General features: G+C 38.6%; 1 protein-coding gene across 1 annotated transcript in view; it reads right to left on the reverse strand.

Moving 5' to 3' along the window:
- SKIC3 (SKI3 subunit of superkiller complex) overlaps positions 1-27916 on the reverse strand; it is a 101758-nt gene that overhangs the window by 29956 nt on the left and 43886 nt on the right. The window contains exons 25-35 of the mRNA XM_052643318.1: positions 26145-26213; positions 21551-21625; positions 20797-20938; positions 18998-19091; positions 15454-15531; positions 13244-13368; positions 12019-12142; positions 6518-6736; positions 5545-5617; positions 2398-2451; positions 2105-2216 (exon numbers count right to left, since the gene is read on the reverse strand). Coding sequence (XP_052499278.1) covers positions 2105-2216; positions 2398-2451; positions 5545-5617; positions 6518-6736; positions 12019-12142; positions 13244-13368; positions 15454-15531; positions 18998-19091; positions 20797-20938; positions 21551-21625; positions 26145-26213 — 1165 coding nt within the window. The remainder of the gene's footprint in view (positions 1-2104; positions 2217-2397; positions 2452-5544; positions 5618-6517; positions 6737-12018; positions 12143-13243; positions 13369-15453; positions 15532-18997; positions 19092-20796; positions 20939-21550; positions 21626-26144; positions 26214-27916) is intronic.

The raw sequence follows: 27916 nt of genomic DNA on the forward strand, positions 1-27916 counted from the left end.
CCTTGGAGTACCATCTACCAAAACTTTGTTTAAAAAAAATGGGCCAAAGAACTAAATAGACATTTCTCCAAAGAAGACATATGGATGGCTAACAAACACATGAAAAGATGCTCAACATCACTCAGAGAATGCTCAACATTATCAGAGAAATGCAAATCAAGACCACAATGAGGTACCATTTCACACCAGTCAGAATGGCTGCGATCCAGAAGTCTACAAGCAACAAATGCTGGAGAGGGTGTGGAGAAAAGGGAACCCTCTTACACTGTTGGTGGGAATGCAAACTAGTACAGCCACTGTGGAGAATAGTGTGGAGATTCCTTAAAAAATTGCAAATAGAACTGCCTTATGACCCAGCAATCCCACTGCTGGGCATACACACCAAGGAAACCAGAATTGAAAGAGACACGTGTACCCCAATGTTCATTGCAGCACTGTTTATAATAGCCAGGACATGGAAGCAACCTAGATGTCCATCAGCAGATGAATGGATAAGAAAGCTGTGGTACATATACACAAGGGAGTATTACTCGCCCATTAAAAAGAATACATTTGAATCAGTTCTAATGAGATGGATGAAACTGGAGCCGATTATACAGAGTGAAGTAAGCCAGAAAGAAAAACACCAATACAGTATACTAACACATATATATGGAATTTAGAAAGATGGTAACGAAAACCCTGTATGCGAGACAGCAAAAGAGACACAGATGTATAGAACAAACTTTTGGACTCTGTGGGAGAGGGAGAGGGTGGGATGATTTGGGAGAATGGTATTGAAACATGTATACTATCATGTAAGAAACAAATGGCCAGTCTATGTTCGATACAGGATACAGGATGCTTAGGGCTGGTGCGCAGGGATGATCCAGAGAGATGATATGGGGAGGTAGGTGGGAGGGGGGTTCAGGATTGGGAACTCATGTACACCCGTGGCTGATTCATGTCAATGTATGGCAAAACCAATACAGTATTTGTAAAGTAAAATAATTAAAAAAAGAAAAAAAAAAAAAAAACACTTTGTTAAACTAAAGATCAACAGAGCCTAGGTACACAGCCACTACACATAACTATAATTACATTCACTTTCCTGGGCAATCTCACCTTTCTTAAGTGTATTTCACTTACATAATCAAAGACTTACATCAATCATTCTAGATCCACAGTAAGAATTCTTGAGAGCAATTCTATACCTAATAACTTGCTTGAGAACACTTAAAAATCAGACACTTACCTAACATGTAACATAGACAAAACCAAATATTTAGGTTTCTTTTTATTCTATTTCAAAAATGAAAGAAATAAGAAACAAAGACAGGTCTGTCTACTTGTTTTATAAAATAATCTTTGAAATTAGTTACAAGCTTTATAATTCATTGTGAAGATGACATCAAATCTGTTCTTTGTACAATGTTTCCCCATAGTCCTGGCCAAAAGCAATAGTATTCTGATCAAACAACTGTTTGAAGTGCTCTGGTGGAATATACTGTTTAAAGCTATGTTTTATATTAAAAGCAGTATTTTGTAAAAATATACCCCATAACCCTACTTTGCCAGACTTTCCAGTTATCTAAAGCATTTTTCCAATAGTAGTAATGGAAGAATGCTGATGCCATTTATAGCAATTCCTCGGGCCTTTGTTGATCAATAGTACACATACAATTCTGGTTAGAACTGAGAAGAGGTTAGTTCAGGTGAGGTCAGCACCCTGTCAGTTCTAACAGTTATAACAGAATACATATCTCCAGTCTTCAAGAAACTACACATAAAGGTAACTAAACATGTTTATTAAATAATTTAGTAACTATAGATAAACCTGATTAAACCTGACTGATGGGAAAACAGACATAAAACTACTTCTTGAAAGTATATAATTCAGATTTTCAATAATGGTTAATGACCTATCTTTAAAGAGATATTCCTCTGAGCCTACTTCAATAACTAATTATCTCTCAAGTATCAGTAGCTGAATGCAGATAATCAAATAATATGCAAGATCTTAAAATATTTTAAAATTCTCTCATTTTATAAAAGTACAAACTTTGCTTCACAAATGCAAGATGGACAGAATCCTATGCAATGAAATGGATTATATTATATTCACCTGGAGAAAGGAGAGCTGCCTTCTGAATGGTCCTTAGTGCAGTATTTTTCTTATCTTCTGCTGAATTGCTTCCCATAGCCAACTGATTTACTGCAGTGTACAGTAATGCCTTCTACATAAGAGAAAAGAAGAGTGTTAACCATTTCTCTTTACAGCTCCTTGACTTTCAAAGTGATGAAAAATAGTACTATACTGAATATGATGTGACCCCTGAGCTTAAGAAAAAAAATTACTCTTTCACCAATAATATTATTTAACAAGTAAAACACTCCCCTGAATTGGGGCAAACTAACCTTTCCATGATTTGAGTCCAGAATATGAGCCACATTTCCTGCCACTGCACCTCCCTATAATAGCAAACAAATGATTACTTAGATAAATGCATAAACTTTCATGAAAAAGTAAAACTTAAGACTGATAAAATCTTTACATTAAATCATTTGAAAGGTTCGGTTTTATCACATTTATATTAACTTTTCAACTTCCTGAGAAAGTCAAAGTGTTAGTCCCTCAGTCGTATCCAACTCTTTGTGACCCCATGGACTGTAGCCCGCCAGGCTCCTCTGTTCATGGGATTCTCTAGGCAAGAATACTGGAGTGGGTTGCCATTTCCTTTTCCAGAGGATCTTTCTGACCCAGGGATCAAACCCAGGTCTCCCTCATTGCAGGCAGACTTTTTACCCACTGAGCCACCAGCAAAACCTTTAAGCTCCCCAAGCACCAACTTAATACCACTGTTTCAAAAAACCAGTTTAATATTTTTATAAAAGAAAATCTTTTCTTCTATGAGAATTTGAAATCAGCTCTTTTACAATTTTCATTAAAGGTCCAACAATTACATGATTTCACAGTGGTAACAAACAAACATACAATTTTCTAACAATATACAAGACTGTGAAACAAAGATTCAGTGAAGATTCCACAAAACTTATTTTAAGATAAACTAATATAACTTTATTCCGAGAAAATACAATATTTTTAAAACATCTATAGACCCTAGCAAAATAGGTAATTAAAGTTCAAAGCATCATGAAACTCATCACTGCCTCAATAATCTACTCAATACTAAAAATAAGGAAAATCTATGCAGCATCCTAGGTTTCATAAAGTTGGCTTGAAATTCTTAATTTTTAAAAATTCAATTAGATGTTTCACCTGGTAAAGAAAGTAAGTTGTAAGAATGATCTCATTTTAAATTAGAAGGACAGGGAGGCCTGGCATGCTGTGATTCATGAGGTCGCAAAGAGTCGGATACGACTGAGCAACTGAACTGAACTGAACTGATACTTCATTTTACATCATTAAGTATATCACACTTAATGATGTAAATAAGTATATAAGACTTTCCTGGTGGCTCAGGTGGTTAAGCGTCTGTCTACAATGTGGGAGACCTGGGTTCGATCCCTGGGTCGGGAAGATCCCCTGGAGAAAGAAATGGCAATCCACTCCAGTATTATTGCCTGGAAAATCCCATGGACAGAGGAGGCTGGTAGGCTACAGACCATGGGGTCACAAAGAGTCGGACATGACTGAGTGACTTTACCTTACTTTAAGTATATCACAAATATTTTTAAAACCATATTTAGCAAATAAAGCTAAAAATAAACTTTTAAAAAACATGTCAATATAAAACAAATAGAAGACGAGTTAAAAAAAAAAAAGATTCACGACTAAGGTCTGAAATGATTCATCACCGCAACTACTAACTGTGATTTTGCTCAAGTTATTGAATATTTATGTCTCAAGTACTCTGCTCTACAAAACGAACTTAATTCCAGCTACTTCATAATGCTTTTGAGATTCATAATGCTTTTGAGATTAAATGACAAGACAGATAAAAATGCCAAGCACAGTAGTTGGCATATAAATGCTTCATTCGAGTCTAATAATGATGGTCTTTCAGGTTCTTGGAACAAAACATTCACTGAAAATAACAAACTGTAGGATAAAACTTTGCTACTCAAAGTGTGGCCTGTATACCAGCAGAACTGACGTTCTCTGGGAGGCTGTCAGAAATGCAGAATATCAGGTCTACCAAATTAGGTATAAACAAAATTATGGGGTACTTTCATTTCACATTAATATTTAATAAGCATAAGAAGCATGTATTCTTAAAAGCACTGGCTAGCTGACAAGGTATTAAGGACTTTTCAAGCCAAAACTAAAAGGGAAAACTGAAATCCACAGAGGTATAAGTCAAGGAAGTCAGTTTGCAGTTCCTAAAAAATTTTAATTTTCAGTTTGAAGGACTTGTGGGTGAGAAATTAGAGCCCAGGACTCACACAAGGAGCAAGTATATAGGAAACCTGCACCAAAATACGCTGAGATTCCCCCACTCCTGGCCAAGGAGCTACACACTCAGATTTAAGGTGAATCAGAACTAAACCAGAATTCAAATGACCCTGAAAACCCAGGTACACAGTAGCCTGTATGGTCCAGAAAACTCATGCTATAAACCTTCTTTAAGGTGGTTCCAGATTGGTGGAGCTCCCAAGTACTGGCATTAGAAAGTACAACTTCTTTCTATAGAAAGGTACCTTAATACTAGGCCTCAAATTATTTCCACCAACAATCTTCAAGTTTACACAGTCAATCAACAAACAAGGCCAGTATGAAAACCAATAGAAACAACAAACAAAAACAGACGTACACAGACTTCAGATACTGGAATTACTACATGTATTAAGTATTCAAAACATAGTAGCTACTACTATAATGTTTACTAACTAGTTATGTAAAGTATAAAAGGCCATATTAACCATAGAAATTAACAAAATACTTTATTGACTCTTGAAAATACCTTGCTGTTATGAACTAACAGCAGTGAAAATCCCTTTTATGGAACATCAATGACTTCATATTTAGCCTTACATTTTTAGACATAAGCATTGTTCTAGTTGTTACTTTCTTATCTTTAAGAAACTTAAATAAAATTATTTGGGGGTATTCTGAAACACAATAGCAATGCTTCCGAACTATGAGCTGCGCTTAGTCGATCAGTTGTGTCCAACTCTTCAAGACCCCATGGACTGTAGCCTGCCAGGCTCCTCTATCTGTGGGATTCTCCAGGCAAGAATACTGGAGTGGGTGGCCCTACCCTCCTCCAGGGGATCTTCCCCACCCAGGGATCAAACCCAGGTCTCCCGAATTACAGGCGGAGTCTTTACTGTCTTGAGCCACGAGGGAAGCCCAACTTAATCTATACATATTCAAAAAAGTCCACCTCCTTCTTTGTATATTCCATAACACCCCAGCAGCACAATAGTACATGGAAGAAACTCAGCGTACTACTTGCTGAGTAACTAAGGAATAACTTCATTAAATAAAAGAACTCCCTCACTGTATTAATTATTTTCCAGAATGATAACAGCAATACTTTAAAACTACATATTACAAAATGAGCTACTTTACCTTTGGTCAGAAGTTAGAATGCTACTCACCTTTGCATTTCGTTGAGTATACTGGGCAACCACTCGGGACAACAGGGACCAAAGAGCAGGATCAGCTGGGTTACTGTAACAATCATCAAAAGCAGAGGGCTTAGAGATGGGAGTTACTTTGTCAACATTTTATTTAGTACCTGAGTTAAAAATCTTTTAAACATCTAAAACAAGTTCAAATTAATTGTCCACATGTGGTTGGAAGTGTCTGAATTTTTAGAAAGAATATTTTATCTCTTTATTAAAATAAGAAAGAAAAATCAGCAATGTGATGAATATAGAGCCATGAGATCCAATCAGGGAAGTTTAAAGAAATTTAATATGTCACATTCAAAGAAAACACAGAGATCAGAATTTTAGAAGGAAAATAAAGTACAGATATAACACTTTTCTGTTGAAAATAAAACAAATAACCACTATGACTAATGATAACAGCTTTCTACTTTCCAAATTTTGAATATATTAATGAATTTTGAGTGGCCAAAAAATTCCCAAAACCATTAAACTGAACAGTATCAACAAACTGACAATATCACCAACTTGAGAGTTTGTAAGGATTTTCATACTAAAAAAGATTTGGGCCTTAATCTGAATAAAGGAAAATTTTCTGTTCTTTTTTTATCAACTGAATTTTGTATTTAAATCACTAGACATGAAAAAATTGTCAATTACTTGGTCCTATATACAGTTTCATAATACCACAACCTGGTTTCCAAATATACACAATTTCCTCATTATATAATCGTAATTGGGAAGATTCCCTGGAGGAGGGTATGGCAACCCACTCCAGTATTCTTGCCCAGAGAATCCCATGGACAGATGAGCCTGGTGGGCTACAGTCCATGGGGTCGCAAAGAGTCAGACATGACTGAAGTGACTTAGCACGCACGCAAATAATCTTAATAAGGTCTAAATAGCAAAGACAATCTCATCAAGGACAACTGGACCCCAAGTTCACAAGAACAGAATTTACCTGTGAACAGCCTTGGCTGCTTGTCTCTGTACTGCCACACTGCGGCCTTGCAGGGCATAGATGGCTGAAGTAAGCAGGCTCCTCTGATAATCACTGTTCTGTTTGCTATGCTTCAGTAACTCATTAAGCGCAGCCTTTGACAGTGTAGCATCCTGCATTGCCAATCCGAGAGCACACAGGGCTTGAAGGCTTTCCATTGTTGGTTCCTTTAAGATAGAGCTGTAAACATATTTTTAATTGCCTATTAGCAGTGAGTACAATAGCCTGTAGCTATTAGAACACACTGAACAATAGAAAAAACAGTGTATTTATAGAGTCACCAGACTATGGCCCAGCTCTGTGATAAACATAAACCTAAGTTCCATGGTTTCTAGGAACTGTAACTTCCCTGAATTTCTGAAGCAGTTAGAAGGTACCAAGGGCCTTCATAGAGCATCAGTAGCCAAATTTCTTTTGTGGTCATTTTATCTACGTTTAGAAACAAATACACAGCACAGTCTCACAGTTCTAGGTAGATACACAGCACAGTCTCACAGTTCTAGGTAGATAATTAAAATAATTTTGCTAAAATCTTTTGGTTTCAGTAAAATCCTAAAAGGCATGAATAATAAAGAAAAATCCTTAATCTAAGATCCAATTTTTATCATTTGCAAAAACATTCTGTCTTACTGCTCTGTGGTATTTGAAACCAGACCTAGTATATATAAGTACAAATACAACCTATATCCACCATATTCCAAGTGAGCATATTTATAATTGAAGGAGAATTTAAATTGAGTATGTAAGCATCCAATTTTTTTTCTCCTCAACTGTGAAATTTTATGAAGGTAAAAGTTACTAATGTTAGGAATCCTTATTAATTTAAATGAAGAAAACAAGCTCTTTATAAACTTAATAGAACTTCTAATAATAACTGTGAATGTGTACTGTAACAAAACAAAGGAATTTTGAAAAATCTGTTAAACAAAATTCATTAAAATATAATAGAAATACTTATAACATTACAAAATATCACATACCTACCACTATGTCTTTCTATTGTTGGGGTGGGAGGATAAATTGTTTGGAATCTGACTTTGACAAACAGATACAAAATCATGAATTTTCATGGGCAGCTCTGGATTAAACTTAAAGAATCTACAGGAACTTTTTACCATAAAGGTTACTGGAGGCATCCGAATATGGAATAGTATCATTTAGTAAGTCATTTCCATCAATACAAATAACCCAAACTGTAAGTTGGACATCAAGGAGATCAAACCAGCCAATCTTGAAGGAAATCAGTCCTGAATATTCATTAGAAGGACTGATGCTGAAGCCGAAGCTCCAATACTTTGCTACCTGATGCAAAGAGCCGACTCAATGGAAAAGACCCTGATGCTGGCAAAGATTGAAGGTGGGAGGAGAAGGGGACAATAGAGGATGAGATGGTTGGATGGTGTCACTGATGCAGTGGGCATGAACATGGGCAAACTCTGGGAGATGGTGAGGGATGGAGAGGACTGGTGTGCTGCAGTCCATGGGGTCGCTAAGAACCAAACTCAACTAGGCGACTGAACAACAACTAACATCAAAAGAAGACATTCTAATCTGTGTCTTGGTTCAAAAGGGAAAACCCCTACCTACTCTAATATTTATTAATATACAAAATCTAAATTATTACTGGAATTAATACATCCCGTTAGGCTCACATGTGCTGAATGCACAGTACCTGCAAGCTGCCCTGTACAACGTGATATGGACTTTACATGTAATTATTTATATCATAAATTCTATGATGCTGGTAATCAGATTTTTTTCCCCTTATATATTGAATTTATGCCTATTCCCCTTAAGCACCTAGGACACTGCTTAGTTCCCAACATATGAATGCCAAACAAGATCAATAAAGAACTGGAATCCTAATTTTTCACAGAATGTCAGAGAACAGAATCCAAGGGGCAAGAAAGGGAGCAGTTTGAAAGATGACAGAGAACCAAAAAGAAAGAAACACAGATCATATAAACTACTTAGTCGGGGATTCAGTAACACAAAAAAGGAGGTAAAGGCCTTCTCTCACAAGAGAATGAGAAAAGAATAAGATAATATTCTATTATTTTTCTCTACTTCCTCCAATGTTCAAAATGGTTTTGGTTACTGTTTTAAATAGTAACCCAATATTAATCTGAGTGAAAGTCAGTAAGTCATGTCCAGCTCTTTGTGACCCCATGGACTGTACACTCCATGGAATTCTCCGGGCCAAAATACTGGAGTGGGTACCCATTCCCTTCTCCAGGGGATCTTCTCAACCCAGGGTTCAAAGCCAGGTCTTCCGCATTACAGGTGGATTCTTTACCAACTGAGCCACCAGGGAAGCCCAGATTAATCTAATCATATCTAATTTTGGGTTACTTTTGCTCTTGATAATTTGCAGCAATATATTAGCATCTATGATTCTTTGGGGGGCTTCCCAAGTGGCATCAGTGGTAAAGAACATGTTTGCTAATGCAGGAGACATAAGAGATGCAGGTTCAATCCCTGGGTCGTACAGATCCCCTGGAGGAAGGCATGGCAACCCACTGCAGTATTCTTGCCTGGAGAATCCCATGGACAGAGGAGACTGGCAAGCTACAGTCCATGGGGTCCGAAGAGTTGGACATGACTGAAGCAACTTAGAACACACATAATTCTTTTTCCCAAGCTATTTGCAAATTTGGATCTTCTGAACATGAGTGTATTCATGTAATGTGACAAGATTTTTAAAATTCTGACTGGTTTTCTCAAAATAGCTAAGAGAAGGAGAATGAATTGCTATTACTTTAATCAGGATAAGACAAAAGTATCACAATGAATAAACAAAAACAAAGCTTATCCTATAAGAAGTCATCTTGACCTAGTTACCATCTAATCATTGTCCTCCTATCTTTATAGGGGAGCATAATTTGGTGATGCATGAAAGCACTTTTTTGGTTTTCACAACTAATGAAGAAAGCAATTAGTGTGATGGGAAAGAGAGATGTGATCTTCCTACAAGGGATGGAAAATTTCTGTACTATAAAGATCTGTTCAAAAAAAAAAAAAAAAAAGCATCAATTCTTTGGTGCTCAGCCTTCTTCACAGTCCAACTCTCACATCCATGCATGACCACAGGAAAAACCATAGCCTTGACTAGATGGACCTTAGTCGGCAAAGTAATGTCTCTGCTTTTGAATATACTATCTAGGTTGGTCATAACTTTTCTTCCAAGGAGTAAGTGTCTTTTAATTCCATGGCTGCAGTCACCATCTGCAGTGATTTGGGAGCCCAAAAAAATAAAGTCTGACACTGTTTCCACTGTTTCCCCATCTATTTCCCATGAAGTGATGGGACCAGATGCCATGATCTTCGTTTTCTGAATGTTGAGCTTTAAGCCAACTTTTTCACTCTCCACTTTCACTTTCATCAGGAGGTTTTTTAGTTCCTCTTCACTTTCTGCCATAAGGGTGGTGTCATCTGCATATCTGAGGTTATTGATATTTCTCCCGGAAATCTTGATTCCAGCTTATGTTTCTTCCAGTCCAGCATTTCTCATGATGTACTCTGCATAGAAGTTAAATAAGCAGGGTGACAATATACAGCCTTGACGTACTCCTTTTCCTATTTGGAACCAGTCTGTTGTTCCATGGCCAGCTCTAACTGTTGCTTCCTGGCCTGCATACAGATTTCTCGAGGCAGGTCAGGTGGTCTGGTATTCCCATCTCTTTCAGAATTGTCCACAGGGTATTGTGATCCACACAATCAAAGGCTTTGGCATAGTCAATAAAGCAGAGATAGATGTTTTTCTGGAACTCTCCTGCTTTTTCCATGATCCAGTGGATGTTGGCAATTTGATCTCTGGTTCCTCTGCCTTTTCTAAAACCAGCTTGAACATCAGGGAGCTCACGGTTCACGTATTGCTGAAGCCTGGCTTGGAGAATTTTGAGCATTACTTTACTAGCATGTGAGATGAGTGCAATTGTGCGGTAGTTTGAGCATTCTTTTGCATTGTCTTTCTTTGGAATTGGAATGAAAACTGACCTGTTCCAGTCCTGTGGCCACTGTTAAGTTTTCCAAATTTGCTGGCATATTGAGTGCAGCACTTTCACAGCATCAATTTTCAGGATTTGAAACAGCTCAACTGGAATTCCATCACCTCCACTAGCTTTGTTCGTAATGATGCTTTCTAAGGCCCACTTGACTTCACATTCCAAGATGTCTGGCTCTAGATTAGTGATCACATCATCATGATTATCTGTGTCATGAAGATCTTTTTTGTACAGTTCTTCCATGTATTCTTGCCACCTCTTCTTAATATCTTCTGCTTCTGTTAGGTCCATACCATTTCTGTCCTTTATCGAACCCATCTTTGCATGAAATGTTCCCTTGGTATCTCTAATTTTCTTAAAGAGATCTCTAGTCTTTCCCATTCTGTTCTTTTCCTCTAGGCTATGGTTTTTCCTGTGGTCATACATGGATGTGAGAGTTCGACTGTGAAGAAGGCTGAGCACCGAAGAATGGATGCTTTTGAACTGTGGTGTTAGAGAAGACTCTTGAGAGTCCCTTGGACTGCAAGGAGATCTAACCAGTCCATTCTGAAGGAGATCAGCCCTGGGATTTCTTTGGAAGGAATGATGCTAAAGCTGAAGCTCCAGTACTTCGGCCACCTCATGCAAAGAGTTGACTCATTGGAAAAGACTCTGATGCTGGGAGGGAATGGGGGCAGGAGGAGAAGGGTACGACTGAGGATGAGATGGCTGGATGGCATCACGGACTCGATGGATGTGAGTGTGAGTGAACTCCGGGAATTGGTGATGGACAGGGAGGCCTGGCATGCTGCGATTCATGGGGTCGCAAAGAGTCGGACACAACTGAGCAACTGAACTGAACTGAACTGACTGATGAAGATTTGTACCACTAAAAACACCAACAGAGCACTCACTGATAACCACTGGCCAATAGAATACATTACTCATCTACTGCTTTTTAAGGAATTAAGGTTAATGTTCTCAAAAAAATTTTCAAAAAGTACCTTATAAACAACCACATATATCAGAAACTACTACTTTATTAAATTATCTCCAAAATACAGAAATAGTTACAAGTTATACTGGTATATATACTTTCTTTAGACTTAACTTTAAATTAACTTTATCAGGTTAATCTGAAAAGGGAAGAGAAAAAAATCTCTTTAGGAACCCACTGGGCTGAAAACAAGCCAGTTATGACTGCCTTCATTAAAATTTTATAATCCTAAGAGAACAGCTGATCAATTACTGTTTTAAAAAAATAAATAATATACACAGAGTACAGAATGGTTTTCAAGAACTGAATGAATTCAGAATTAAGAATGAAGCCATGATCTCTAGCTAACCAGGTGAGTCTGATCCCTTCTGTTCACCAAAAAGTTCCTAAAACATTAAGAAATTCATCTTATGTTGCTTCCAATTTTAACCCAATATTGTTAAGTATCTGGTCATTTGAGTGTTGATGTTGACTATACATACCATTTGAATAGCAATGTCTTGGCTACGTCCATTTTTCCTTGTTTATACTCCGCTATTGCCAGAGCCGTCAAGATATGAGCTTTGTCTTGCTCTGATTCAACAATAGCCAAGGCTCTCTCATACGCTGTTACACAGAATTGGAAACAAAAACAAAACAATATAAAAGCAATCCTGAATGACAAATGATGAGATTTTTCCTTTCCTAATCCTATTTTTTAAAACAGTCTAACTAAAATTACATCTTCTTATGTCCTTGATCTCCAGTGAACAGAATAAACATTTATAATAATCTAACTTGGTTTAACTGTTCCAAGGTGATTCTGGGAATATCATTAAGATTATCATGTGATTCCTCAATTCTCATCTTTAGATAGTCTGAGTCACTATCTTCAAAAGAAGTGGAGGCCTACAAGCATTGAGATATCACCCAAATTTCCATGAAGAAACAAGCAACTCCATTAAACAGTTCTTACAATGAGCTGCACACACACATAGGCTGGGCCCATACCTGGGAAAATGCACTCAAGGAGCATTTTTGGAGAAACCAAAATATTAATGTATTATCACAAACAATGTTTGAGCTCTTGGTTTACAAGAAAAGTACACAGAAACACTGTGGAGTAGTAAATACTTGCTTTCAGTGAAAGTGAAAGTCGCTCAGCTGTGTCTGACTCTTTGCAACCCCATGGACTGTATAGTCCATGGAATTTTCCAGGCCAGAATACTGGAGTGGGTAGCCTTTCCCCTCTCCAGGGCATCTTCCCAACCCAGGAATCGAACCCAGGTCTCCTGTATTGCAGGCGGATTCTTTACTAGCTGAGCCACTAGAGAAGCCCAAGAAAACTGGAGTGGGTAGCCTATCCCTACTTCAGGGGATCTTCCTGACCTAGAAGTCGAATCGGGGTCTCCTGCATCGCAGGTGGATTCTTTACCAACTGAGCTATCAGGGAAGGCCATTTGTGATCTTGGGTCTCAGTTTCCTCATCTAAATAATAAAGGTCACATTCAGTTCATAATACTGCTAGAAGAACTATTCATCATCATGTACTAAATGAAGGAACAGATAAAAAGTACCTATTATATCTCTTGTCAGATTTTTTAATAAACACTACAGTCCCGACCAACATCTTAGTATTACACCTTTCTGTGTATAAGCAAATTATGATTCAAATTCTCAGCTCTGGAAAAGCAGGATGTATCCTTAAGCTTTACACAACATACTTACCTTTGCTGCTCTCCTTATACAGACCCTTCATAAATAAAGCTAATGCGAAACCTATGATGTCTTCTAACTCCTCAAGGGGTGTTGACTTAAAAGCCTGGATAGCTTTATCATATTCACCAATGGAACTAAGAAGCAAAACATAACTTACTTTTAATATCAAAAATCATTTTGGCTTATATCATCAAAATACAGAAATATAATTATACTAAGGTTCTTTTAACAACTTAGCCTACTTCATCTCTCAGTGTTAAAGCTGCAGAAAAGACTTACATTAAAATAGAAGGCATACCACTTATTTCAAATAGGATATACCAGAGGGATTTACTTCACACTTTGCTTCTTTTAAATTATATGTGAAAATGAACAGCTCTGCTGAACTACAACTGCTTTTTTTTTTAATAAACTTGAATTAAACTCTTAAGTTATAAAAATAATTTCCAGTTGACCTTTACAATAATTTTTGAGCTTAATACATTAGCTAAAAATTACCCTGTGACCATGAGTTTAGCATCTTTGAAAAGCTTAGCAAGTTATAATCAAGCCCAGCCTTTGCGTAAACTGCACATCCATTTTTTTTGAAGGGCATATAGATATACTAAAATTCCACAAAATCAAACATTATTTTCTCTGTATTTAATATGAATTAAAGTAAAAACTGCAACATATAATACTAAAGTAGAATGCCTTTTAATAACAACAACAACAAAAAACCTTTTATTTAAAAATAAAGAGATGTCTCCACCACCTGGAACAGACACACTGTACCTTTGAGACTCTTATTTCTGGTATGTATCACTATATTCAGAAGCTTGCTTCTATTTTTAACCTGTTTTTGGAAATCTTTTTAATCTTGGAAGAGTGGCTCGGAGTTAAAAATATGGGCAATATTTGCTTCTAAAATTAATTTATGAAGGTAAAAGAATTTAAAAATCAAACGCAAATTTTGACAAATATTTAATGAAGGGAAGCAGACTACCTTAGATGTTTATGGATACACACGTGTATTTTTTAAAGTATTTTTTTAATGAACACTATCTTCAAACATTTGATTACTTTTGTAGAGAAAAGACTGGAGGACACAAGGGCTTCAACTTTATTTGTAACTTTTTTTCTTTTTAAGGAAACCTGAAACCTATCAACAGAATTTTAAGATCTATTCTATCTGAAGGGTAACTAACTATTCACCAAATTATGCTCCATACTCTATTACTGTATTTTGCATGTTTAATATATTTCACAATAAAAACAAGCTAAAAAGAAATCAGATGACCTATTTTTAATGGGAGGTATAAATTTTCTTCTAAAATAGTTACATCATATGAAACATCTATGTAAAGCAAACAGATACTTTGTTCCATACAGCTTCTAAAGAACAACAAAATCTTGGAAGTGACAGTTCTATCAACTTCTAAACACAGTTTAAAGGAATTAAAAGGAAAAACAATTAAAACAGGGAAATTTTTCTATCTACGGATACCAGATATGATTCAGTTACACGGTTATAAAAGAACTGACTACCTCTGATTTTTACTGTGTAGCTCCTTAAAAAGATGTAGGTACTAATACCAAAATACCAAACTATAGGTCTAATAAATAAAGTGTTTCAAACAGGAACATTCAATTTTGGGGGCAGCTCTCAATTTGAGGTGTGTCTCCTCAACTTGAGCCCAAAACCATCCTCCCATTAACACTCCTATTGTCCAGACCTAGTTCTATCCTCTGAAACAACTGGTTTCCTACCTTTTTAAAAAATCTTTTTTGAAGTCAGAAGTCACTGAGAATCTAAAGAAAATTATATTGCTCTCTCGCCATCCTCAAAATGCACACACAAAAATTTTTGTGTACTATCTCAAAAGGGTTTCTGGACCCTTAATCCCACTCCCAGTTTAAGAACAGACATCAAATCAGAATAAATCGAATCCACTTTCAATTAACTAGCCTTCTGCTATCAGAAAGAGTAACTGCCTCTTCTGTCTAGCTCACAACCCTCAGTTCTGAAGCTGCTCCTCCCAAAGGACACTGAGGCTGGGACTGGAAACTGTCAACACAGCTTGGGACGGTAGGAGTGATGCGCCCTGGGCAGATGTCATCACTGTGCTCATTCACACTCGTCCCGCTCTTCTGGAGACCGGACATCACTCAATAGCTCCACAGCCTTCACCAGAAAAACCCAACAGATTCACAAAATCAATGGGGAAAAATATGCTTACCATAACAATCTGCCATAATTTCTTACTGTAACATAATAAGCATCTCGGTCTTCTGCAGTCTGTAACAACAAAATTGCCCTTTAAAAAAAGGACAAAACATTTAAAATTATCTATGTGCAATAGCATTCTTTCACTCTTCCTCCTTAACAACCTATGGATTTTTGTTTTCATTCAATTATTTAACTAGTTCCATAATAGCTTATTTATATTTTATTAAATTGGTACCACAAAAGCACTTAATAGATTTTAGACTGTTAAGAAAATAATAAAGTGGCCTCTTGATATGTGAAATCACTTATCATACTTGAGTTTTAAATATTCCAAAAAATTTAATCCAAACGTGGGAAACAATAGTGTCAGTGTTTTAAAGTTTTGACACGTTTGAAGTACATGGAATTTGATGTACACAGTACACTCTTAAAACTATTTATATACTAGCAGTTCGAGGTAGGGACTTAGGAAATTGAGTGCTTTCATGTGCCTTTACGCGTTACATACAGAACGACACTCAGGCAACCCTGAATTCAGAGAAGGGAATGAGTCATCAGGAGTCCTGAGAGGTTTAGAATAGTACAACATGCTGACAGCCCATCTACGTTCTCATGCCTGGTCTCCTCTGGGCAAGCAGGAAAGTGTCTCAACAACTAAAGGAGTTGGATATTTAATAATACTTTTTTTTCTTCTGTTTTTCTGTTTAAAGATTAGCCAGGGAGAAATACCCAAGAAAAGCTTTTAACGCCTTTGATATTACATGAAAAACAAGGCGGCTGCTGCTGCTAAGTCGCTCAGTCGTGTCCGATTCTATGCGACCCCATAGACAGCAGCCCACCAGGCTCCCCCGTCCCTGGGATTCTTCAGGCAAGAACACTGGAGTGGGTTGCCATTTCCTTCTCCAATTCATGAAAGTGAGAAGTGAAAGTGAAGTTGCTCAGTCGTGTCCAACTCTTAGCAACCCCATGGACTGCAGCCTACCAGGCTCCTCCGGCCATGGGATTCTCCAGGCAAGAGTACTGGAGTGGGCTGCCAGTGCCTTCTCTGGAAAAACAAGGCAGTATTATAGAAATAGTAATAGTAAACTACCTGTCAGAGTAAAAACTCTACCTGCAGTTATATTAATACCTAATTTGTAATTTCAAGTCACAAACACTTGTTTAAGGCAGAAAACAAAGAGTGGTAATAAGTCAAGAATAAGTGGTGTATATCCAGGTGACTGTGAAGTGGAGTGAAAGTCACTCAGTCGTGTCCGACTCTTTGTGATCCCATGGACTATACAGTCCATGGCATTCTCCAGGCCAGAATACTGGAATGTAGCCTTTCTCTTCTCCAGAGGATCTTCCCAACCCAGGGATTGAATCCAGGCCTCCCACACTGCAAACATATTCTTTAACAACTGAGCCACAAGGGAAGCCCAAGAATACTGGAGTGGGTAGCTTATCCCTTCTCTAGTGGGTTTTCCTGACCCAAGAATCTAACAGGGGTCTCCTGCATTGCAGGCGGATTCTTTACCAACTGAGCTATCAGGGAAGCCTAGGTGACTGTGGAGTTGCAATTTTAGGCAAAGGTATAATCAGAGTTAGACTCGCAATATTTGTGATTAAAACGTATACCAGGAAAAGGAGCAAGCATTCTAAAGCTGCCTAGTTTCTCTGTTTTGGCTTCCCTTGTGGCTCTGATGGTAAAGAATCCACCTGCAATGCAGGAGACCCAGGTTCGATCCCTGGGTGGGGAAGATCCCCTGGAGAAGGGAATGGTTACTCCTCCACTTATGAGGGGCTTCCCAGGCAGCACTGGTGGTAAAGAACCGGCCTGTCAATGCAGGAGACCTAATAAGATGAGGGTTCCATCCCTAGGTCAGGAAAATACCCTAGAGAAGGGCATGGCAACCCCCTCCAGTATTCCTGCCAGGAGAATCCCATGGACAGAGGAGCCTGGTGGGCTTTGGTCCATAGGATGGCAAAGAGTTGGACATGACTGAAGTGACGTAGCATTGCATATTTTTCTGTTTAAAATCCTGTTTGTTGTATTCTATCAAATTTCTACAGTTTCTTTATTGGTAACTTTACTGTAGTGGTCAAAGAAATAGCATTGTGGGTTTTCATACACCTCTCCCCGACACATACGACTCCCCTCCACAGACACATGCTTCCTCCACACACATACACACCTCCCCCCCAACACACACGCATCCCCACACACACACACACGCCTCCCCCCACCACACAGACACACGCCTCCCAACACACACACACCTCCCCCCCACACACACGCCTCTCCCCTATATACGCCTCTCCCCCCCACACGCCTCTCCCCCACACACACGCCTCTCCCCCCAACACACACCTCTTTCCCACACACCCCCCCACACCACTCTCGCCCAAACACACACACCTCCCCACACACACCTCTCCCCACACATACCTCCCCACACAAACATCTCCCCCACACACACCTCCCCGCACACACACCTTCCCACACACACCTGGCAAAATAACTACAGCTTTCAGTACCATCTAGTGACCACTTCTGTGAACTACAGAGAGAGCTACACAAGGACGGCAAAGCATCTGGGATACCTTGATTATTTTTTATCTGACAGGTTTCTATTGATTTAGGGCAATGATGTACCACAGAAGTTAGGCATTCAGGTTTTTGTTTAACTTTTCATCTAGTACCCATGAGATCAGTAGTGATTTTCTCATTCACAGATCAGTGAATTTGCAGCGAAGGAAAACCTCAGGTTGATTTCATTTCCCATCACTCTCCAGGGTGGTCGTCTCCCCCGCGCACACTGTCCTGGTTTCCCCAATGTCAAGGCCGCTCCTGCTTCAGAACACTTGCTCCTGCTGTTCCCTCTGCCTGGAATGCTCTCTCCCTGAGGACCAAGTGACTTATGGCCAACTTCAACTAGGCCAGACCTCAACTGCCTGCTCAGGAAACCTACCTCTTATCCCTATCTCAAATTCACTGCCCCTCCACTGTCTGGCCTTTTACTCTTCTCTGATTTCCTTTCTTAGCAATTGTTACTATCACAGATGTCTATTAGCTTACCATGTACCTCACCCCCACCAGAACTCCATGAGAACTGAGCCTACGTTTGTTTTAATTCACTGCTAAATTGCCAGGCCAAGGACACTGCATGACACACAGCAGCAGTTCAACAAATATTTACTGCATGAATAAACACTATGTAGTCAACATTAAAATGATTTAAACAAACACATACTTTCTTTTCATTTCTGAAATCTCACTTCTTATCTGAATAAACACATGTATTTAATAAAGCAAGACAAACTATAAATGAACAGATTTTTCTAAAACAAATCTGAGAAGGTTTTTTGTTTGGTTTTATTTTTTTTCTTCTCTCTCAGGTTGAGCAACAGAAACCAAAACACAGTTGAAAATTTAGAACTGTATTTTTTCACCTTCAAAATGTAGTAATAATAAATAATGAAAGGTCAGGAAAGGAATCAGAACATTTTGAAAATGAGGCTCTATTGGCCAACTGACCGAGAAGGACCACGTTTAAATTTAAGGGAGCCTTTACCTTTGGTACGCATTTGCTGCTTCCTTCTTCAGCTGGAGATGTTCATTTAAGTAACCCAACATTGTGAAAGCTGGAGCATAATTCTGAATTCTCTCTGGAAATCCAAAAACATCTTTTCTCAATATGTATGTAATGGTTGTATTTGTAAAAACTTTACTTTTGTTTTCAAGTTTTTTGATACTTTAAACAGTAGATTATTTCCTGAGGTCACATGCATTGCTAAGAATAGAAGTTGAGTTTATCTTAACTATAAAATACCAGTAATCATTCTATAACTCTTTTAAATTATTGAATATCTATAGTTATACGTGGCTTCTATTCATGTTTCAAAGTTTAAATACATTTTTATTCCCAAAGGTATAACAATTTAAAATCAGAGCTCATGTTAAAACTAGTCATCTAAATTATAAGGAAATTCAGTTCTTTGGCTAATCACATAAACCTTCCTTGATTAGATTTAGCAACAATTTATCTTGATGGTTCTTTTCCAGTTTCTATGCACTTTTTTTCAAAAAAAAAAAAAATCAGTGTTGTGCACTAGAAAGAGAAGATGATTTGGGCACTTTCAATGCAGTATCTTGAAATTCTAATGTCAAAAAACATCAAAAAACTATAAAGGAAGTATACAAAGGAAAAAGAAATGCACCTGAATTATCAACTACTTAACTTGTGCTGGGAAATCTCTTATTGAACTGTTTAACAAAGTGGAGCACAATCCCATCTTTTGTGATAGTTAGGTTCACAGTATAAGATGAAAATCACACAAAGTGATTCTTGAAAAATTTTTAAGTCATCTCACAAGGAGAAGGTAACCAAACTGAGTCAAAGTGAATGAGGAAATTCAGGCCCTTCATCCACACTGACACTGAAGCCAACAGTCAGCAACAAATGAAATCTCCATTTTTCTTATCCCCGCTTTCTCTCCTTTCTGCTTCTAAATTAATATACTTCTTGGCCAAGCACATATAGTTGACTTTGCTAAAGGAGTATATGACACAGCTCCCTCAGAGACTCAAAAACCTAGCTATGTACAACTGTCAGAAAAAGTTCATTGTTCTAGGCATCTGAATTTTGCAGAAAGCTAAATGTTTCAGTTCAGTTCAGTCGCTCAGTCGTGTCTGACTTTTTGTGACCCCGTGGACTGCAGCACACCAGGCCTCCCTGTCCATCATCAACTCCCGGAGTTTACTCAAACTCACGTCCATTGAGTCGGTGACGCCATCCAACCATCTCACCCTCTGTCACCCCCTTCTCCTCCTGCCTTCAATCTTTCCCAGCATCAGGGTCTTTTCAAGTGAGTCAGTTCTTTGTGTCAGGTGGCCAAAGTTTTGGAGTTTCAGCTTCAGCATCAGCTTACCTCTATGTAAAATCCTTCACAAATGTTTCCCATTCTGTAAGGAATCCTTCACAAATGTTTCCCATTCTGTAAGGAATCCTATCAGTAAAATCTCTGATCCTACATTTTCTCAGTAAGGCTCTAGGAAGTATTCATTCAAGTCACTCATTTGGGGACACTGCATAACACGTTAATGTCTTAAAGTGCTGACATTTACAAACGAATCGCCTTCTCCTCAAATGCCCCAGGCTCAGTGCAGGCAGAGTATTACCAGCCTGCAGATTACAATGATGCTGCATTTCTCTTCTGGTTTTCAGTTTACCTGACTTCTTCATACTTGTTCATGGGGAGAAAAGGGAAAATTCATGTCTTAAGAACTAATATTTAATTTGGAATTAACTTTAAATTCTTTAAATTAACTCAACAATTATTCATTTATCTTGGTATATAACAGGTGCCGTACCCACGTATTTACTCAAGACCACTTGTGCTGCTGGAATTGCATTCATCTGGAGGATGTTATACCGGTACAGCTCTGTGTCTCTGTTGCTCTTATCTTGCAATGTTGTACAGACCCAATACGCATAACCTATTGCTCCCTCAGTCTGTAAAAAAAGCCAAAGTTAACAAGCAGACACAGAGTAATAAATCTGCCAAGAAAAATTAAGAAACAAAACAACGTACTTCGATACAGTAAATATCGTCTCTTCGTCTTCTAAGTCAGCTATTAGGTGCCTTTAAATAAAAGGTCACTATGATACAACACAACTAAGAATATATTTAAATCACTTGCCTCAAACCTAAATAGAGGAAATAAGTGGGATAAATAAAGAGGAGAAAACAGAGTCCCTCCTGATGGTTTGGTATGATTCTCAGCATCATTCCCATAGGTCAAACAAATAATGACCAATCAAAAGATTTCTAAATGCCTTCATAAATAATCTAAAAATGTCAACCAAGTCTAGTGTTTATCTCAGTTTATTTTTTTTTGAGTCTGTTTCTATTCTGCATGACTACTGCCTCTATTAGACCCCAAAGTCATTTCTTCATCAGTGCTTGAAGTTCTTTAACGAGAGTTTATCCATTTTTCAAGAAAGAAGAAAGAGTAGAGATAACTGCTATCATCAGCATCTGACATCACCACGTATTCGTTTTCTCAACAAGGGTAGTTAAAAGATTATTCATTAATGAATCCTGAAGAACACTCAAATTCTTACGTGCATACTGAGTTCTGTAGTGTGCCTGAAGAGATCCATGGTGTCATAACTTCCAACTGTCTCTGCAATTAGAGCCTATAAAAGGAAAAAGGAGGGTCTTAATATGTTCAAAAGGAATACTACTACTACTAATAATAATAATAAATGAGTTTTTGGAGGAACCAAAGGTTTTTCTAACTGTGCTTAAAAGCAAAGTTAATTTCTTTTTCAATCTTGACTACCATATTCCATGGCTCAGAGGACCAGAATGACTTGTTACATGAGCGTTTAAGCTGATAGACACTTGAAGAACTCCACTGCAATCAGGTAGTGGTGGAATAAGCCACATGAAATTCCTCAGAATTCTGATAAAGCTATGCTACCTTCTCCCTTCACTACCCAGCGTGCCCCCGCACTGGCCCATCTATACATACAGGTACTTGGTTAATCACAGGGTCACCTCAGATTCAGCTGGAAAGCTTTTTAAAAAGGAGATCTCACCCCTAGAAATCTAGCTTCCATAGATCTGGGTAGAGTCTCAACACGTTTATTTTTAACACTGCCTCAGGATTTCAAATAGTAAGACTTCATTATAGTTAAAATTAATTTCAAGCTCATCTATCTTTTATAAGAAAGCAGGGTTTTTTTTTTAATTATCATGCACTACTAATCAAGAAATTAATATTAAGCTTCACTCTATCATCATCATTTTAATTAAGTCTACTAGTTACCTCCTAAAACAAATTATTTGTAAGGCCAAAAATAATTTAAAGATTTAAAAAAAAAAATACTTAAGTGACTCTGAGGAGCACCTAAGATCCACTGACCTCCATCAGTGCTACTCAGAGTTAAGTCCCTGGACCAGCAGCATTGTCCTCACTTGGGAGTAGTTAGAAATGAAAATTCTCGGGCCCCCAGGGCCCAAAACCTTACACAGAGATTACTGTGTAATGCCACTGTTCTCAAATGCTACCACAGCTAATGGGAACAGGAGTTTGCCTTTTCTAACTCTGGGAGCTTCACCCAATTAACTAGAATCAGACCCAAAAGCCAAAGTACAATAGAAGATACCTAATCACTGACTATGTATCACTGATATGAATGAATGTAAAATTAAAGATATATATGCATCAAAGTACTCAAAATGTTTACCTCACGCTTTTCCTTGGATTTTGAGTTTTAGTAAAATGAGGCACAATAAAGGGCATAAATGGTATGGACCTAACAGAAGCAGACAAAATGTGGTCCACCGGAGAAGGGAATGGCAAACCACTTCAGTATTCTTGCCTTGAGAACCCCATGAACAGTATGAAAAGGCAAAGAGATAGGACACTGAAAGATGAACTCCCCAGGTCAGTAGCTGCCCAATATGCTACTGGAGATCAGCGGAGAAATAACTCCAGAAAGAATGAAGGCATGGAGGCAAAGCAAAAACAACACCCAGTTGTGGGTGACAAAAGCAAAGTCCGATGCTGTAAAGAGCAATATTGCATAGGAACCTGGAATGTCAGATCCATGAATCAAGGCAAATTGGAAGTGGTCAAACAGGAGGTGGCAAGAGTGAACGTCGACATTCTAGGAATCAGTGAACTAAAATGGACTGGAATGGGTGAATTCAACTCAGATGACCATTATATCTACTACTGCAGGCAGGAATCCCTTAGAAGAAATGGAGTAGCCATCGTAGTCAACAAGAGTCCAAATTGCGGTACTTGGATGCAATCTCAAAAACAACAGAATGATCTCTGTTTGTGTCCAAGGCAAACCATTCAATATCATGATAATCCAAGTCTATGCCTCAACCAGTACTGCTGAAAAAGCTGAAGTTGAAGAGTTCTATAAAGACCTACAAGACCTTGTAGAACTAACACCCAAAAAAGATGTCCTTTTCATTACAGGGGACTGGAATGCAAAAACAGGAAATCAAGAAACACCTGGAGTAACAGGCAAATTTGGCCATGGAGTAGAAAATGAAGCAGGGCAAAGGCTAATAGATTTGCCAAGAGAACGCACTGGTCATAGCAAATACCCTCTTCCAACAACACAAGAGAGGCCTCTACACATGGACATCACCAGATGGTCAACACTGAAATCAGACTGATTACATTCTTTGCAGCCAAAGATGGAGAAGCTCTATACAGTCAGCAAAAACAAGACCGGGAACTGACTGTGGCTTAGATCATGACCTCCTTATTGCCAAATTCAGGCTTAAATTGAAGAAGGTAGGGAAAACCACTAGTTCACTCAGGTATGACCTAAATCAAATCCCTTACAATTATACAGTGGAAGTGAGAAATAGATTTAAGGGACTAGGTCTGATAAGAGTGTCTGATGAACTATGGATGGGGATTCATACATCGTACAGGAGACAGGGATCAAGACCATCCCCATGGAAAAGAAATGCAAAAAAGCAAAATGGCTGTCTGGGGAGGCCTTACAAATAGCTGTGAAGAGAAGAGAAGAGAAAAGCAAAGGAGAAAAGGAAAGATATAAGCATCTGAATATAGACTTCCAAAGACTATCAAGGAGAGATAAGAAAGCCTTCCTCAGCAATCAATGCAAAGAAATAGAGGAAAACAACAGAATGGGAAAGACTAGAAATCTCTTCAGGAAAATTAGAGATATCAAGGGAACATTTCATGCAAAGATGGGCTCAATAAAGGACAGAAATGGACCTAACAGAAGCAGATGATATTAAGAAGAGGTGGCAAGAATACACAGAAGAACTATACAAAAAAGATCTTCATGACCAAGATAATTATGATGGGGTCATCACTCACCTAGAGCCAGACATCCTGGAATCTGAAGTCCAGTGGGCCTTAGGAAGCATCACTATGAACAAAGCTAGTGCAGGCAACAGAATTCCAGTTGAGCTATTTGAAATCATAAAAGATGATGCTGCGAAAGTGCTGCACTCAATATGCCAGCAAATTTGGAAAACTCAGCAGTGGCCACAGGACTGGAAAAGGTCAGTTTTCATTCCAATCCCAAAGAAAGGCAATGCCAAAGAACGCTCAAACTACTGCACAATTGCACTCATCTCACATGCTAGTAAAGTAATGCCCAAAATTCTCCAAGCCAGGCTTCAGCAATATGTGAACCATGAATTTCCTGATGTTCAAGCTGGATTTAGAAAAGGCAGAGGAACCAGAGATCAAATTGCCAACATCACTGGATCTTTGAAAAAGCAAGAGAGTTCCAGAAAAATACCTATTTCTGCTTTATTAACTATGCCATAACCTTTAACTGTGTGGATCACAATAAACTGTGGAAAATTCTGAAAGAGATGGGAATACCAGACCACCTGACCTGCCTCTTGAGAAACCTATATGCAGGTCAGGAAGTGACAGTCAGAACTGGACATGGAACAACCGACTGGTTCCAAATAGGAAAAGGAGTACATCAAGGCTGTATATTGTCACCCTGCTTATTTAACTTATATGCAGAGTAGATCATGAGAAACGCTGGGCTGGAAGAAACACAAGCTGGAAACAAGATTGCCGGGAGAAATATCAATAATCTCAGATATGCAGATGACACCACCCTTATGGCAGAAAGTGAAGAAGAACTAAAGAGCATCTTGATGAAAGTGAAACAGTTGGCTTAAAGCTCAACATTCAGAAAACGAAGATCATGGCATCTGGTCCCATCACTTCATGGCAAATAGATGGGGAAACAGTAGAAACAGTGGCTGACTCTTTTTGGGGGCTCCAAAATCACTGTAGATGGTGAATGCAGCCATGAAATTAAAAGATGCTTACTCCTTGGAAGGAAAGTTATGACCAACCTAGACAGTATATTAAAAAGCAGAGACATTACTTTCCCACAAAGGTCCAAGGCTATGGTTTTTCCAGTAGTCATGTATGGATATGAGAGTTGGACTAAAAAGAAAGCTGAGCGCCAAAGAATCGATACTTTGAACTGTGGTGTTAGAGAAGACTCTTGAGAGTCCCCTGGACTGCAAGGAGATCCAACCAGTCCATCCTAAAGGAGATCAGTCAGTCCTGAATATTCACTGGAAGGACTGATGCTGAAGCTGGAACTCCAACACTTTGGTCACCTGATGCGAAGAGCTGACTCATTTGGAAAGACCCTGATGCTAGGAAAGACTGAAGGCGGGAGGAAAAGAGGACAAGAGATGGTTGGATGGCATCACTGACTCAATGGAGATGAGTCTGAGTAAACTCCGGGATTTGGTGATGGACAGGCCGGTCTGGTGTGCTGCAGTCCATGGGGTCGCGAATAGTCAGACATAAATGAGCGACTGAACTGTACTGAACTGAATCACTGATTACTGATTTTCTACTACGGGTGATGCTCCCACTATTCTCTGAACTGAAAGACACAAAACCCAGGAGGCCACTCAGACCAATCCCCTTCTTCTCCAGGTGTGAAAAGTGAAATCCAGCAGTTGATAAGTTAAAACAATTAGTCCATGACAGACTCAGACTAGTAACTTGATTCCTATTTGGCAGTACAAAAATCTAAACTTTTGGGGTCCATGGGGTTGCAAAGAGTTGGACATGGCTAAGCGACTGAACTGAACTGATACCACTTTCTATTAATAGGTTATTTGTATCACAGGTTATTAATAACTATATGTTATGTATCTTACTTGTCCAATCCAGCACATTAAATAAGATGGATCAAGGGATTGAGCCATTTTGAAAGCTTCATGAGCTTGCTAGGAAAAAAAGACAAAAAAATAGTCAGTTTATAAATCTAATATTAAATCGCTTATATTAAAAAAGCATAAGAGAGTAAGAAAAATCAGACTTGTAAACATAAATAGAAATGAAACCGTGAACTAAAACTTCACTGTTTAAGCACAATTTGCACGTGTATGTGCAGCAACACTTAAAACAATGTCTTAAATACCTAGTCCAAAAAGAGTTCTGGAGGCTTCCCAGGTGGCTCAGTGGTAAAGCATCTGGATGCCAATGCAAGAGACATGGGTTTGATCCCTGGGTCAGGAAGATCCCCTGGAGAAGGAAATGGCAACCCAGTCCAGTATTCTTGTCTGGAGAATTACATGGACAGAGGAGTCTGGCACTCTGCAGTCCATGGGGTTGTAAAGACTTGGACACAATTCAGCGACTGAGCATGTGCAAAAGAGTTCTGGATACAACAGATTTCTCTACAGGCTTGGGAATTCTGGTCCTCAATGAAAGGGCACCGCAGGTGTCTACCTCTTGGTCTGCAAAATTTTCAGTCCTTCACCCAGCTATTTGCTAATCCACAGGTTTAACGGAGGGCCTCCCAGGTGGCTTAGACGGTAAAGCGTCTGCCTGCAGTGCAGGAGGCCTAGATTCAATCTAGGGGTTGGGAAGATCCCCTAGAGAAGGAAATGGCAACCCACTGCAGTATTCCTGGTTGGAGAATCCTGTGGACAGAGGAGCCTGGAGGGCTACAGTCCATGGGTCACAAAGACTCAGACATGACTGAGCAACTACCACAACACAGGTTTAATGGAAATACTTAGAGAAGACTGTATCTATTCCCCTTGCCTTAACTGGGAACATAAAACTATTAATAACAACCAGTACGGTCTGAGAACTGCTAGTGGGTGAAAAGGAATGGCTAACATAAATCTGCACTAAACATTTAGGAAACTTTCAAGATACCCCACTTAGACACTTTAAATCACGTTTTTTTTTTTTTCTTTTTTCTGCTATGAAGAATAGCTTATAATAGCTTTACACTGTTTTCCCAATAATCTCTGCATGGCTGATATTGTCTTTTCTTCCTTACGAGAACGTAGGCTCACAGGCAACACTACCATAAAACCACAGTCATAGCTTATTAACTAAGACTTGGCTTCGCTTAAATTTTTTAAAAATATTTTCACATATTTTAAGATCCAAATTAGTATTTTTCTTCACTTTATTTTCAGTCTTCCAAAGCAGTCTTTGCAGAGACTTCATGTATCCCTGAGAATATCACTGAGCTATTTTTAAAGGATGATATTCAATATACTGGCTGAAACACAAAACAGTATAGACTGCTATTATCTACAGATCCAGTAGAGCCCATGGAATTCTCTAGGCCAGAACACTGGAGTGGGTAGCCTTTCCCTTCTCCAGGGGATCTTCTCAATGTGGGGATCAAACCCAGGCCTCCCACACTGCAGGCAGATTCTTTACCAGTTGAGCCACCAGGGAAGCCCAAGAACACTGGACTGAATCCCTTCTCAAGCGGATCTTCCTGACCCAGGAATCAAACCAAGGTCTCCTGCATTGCAGGTGGATTCTTTACCACCTGAGGAGAAAACAAGACCCACAAACAGGCTCCCCATTACTGTAGCTCCAATTCTCTAACATACAACTGTTCGAGTATGACAAAGTACACCGAACATATAAAGGGATTAATATCTGTTAAAAGCGAATC

This window comes from Budorcas taxicolor, chromosome 7 (genome assembly GCF_023091745.1).
Source record: "Budorcas taxicolor isolate Tak-1 chromosome 7, Takin1.1, whole genome shotgun sequence".
Classification (NCBI taxonomy): Eukaryota; Metazoa; Chordata; class Mammalia; order Artiodactyla; family Bovidae; genus Budorcas; species Budorcas taxicolor.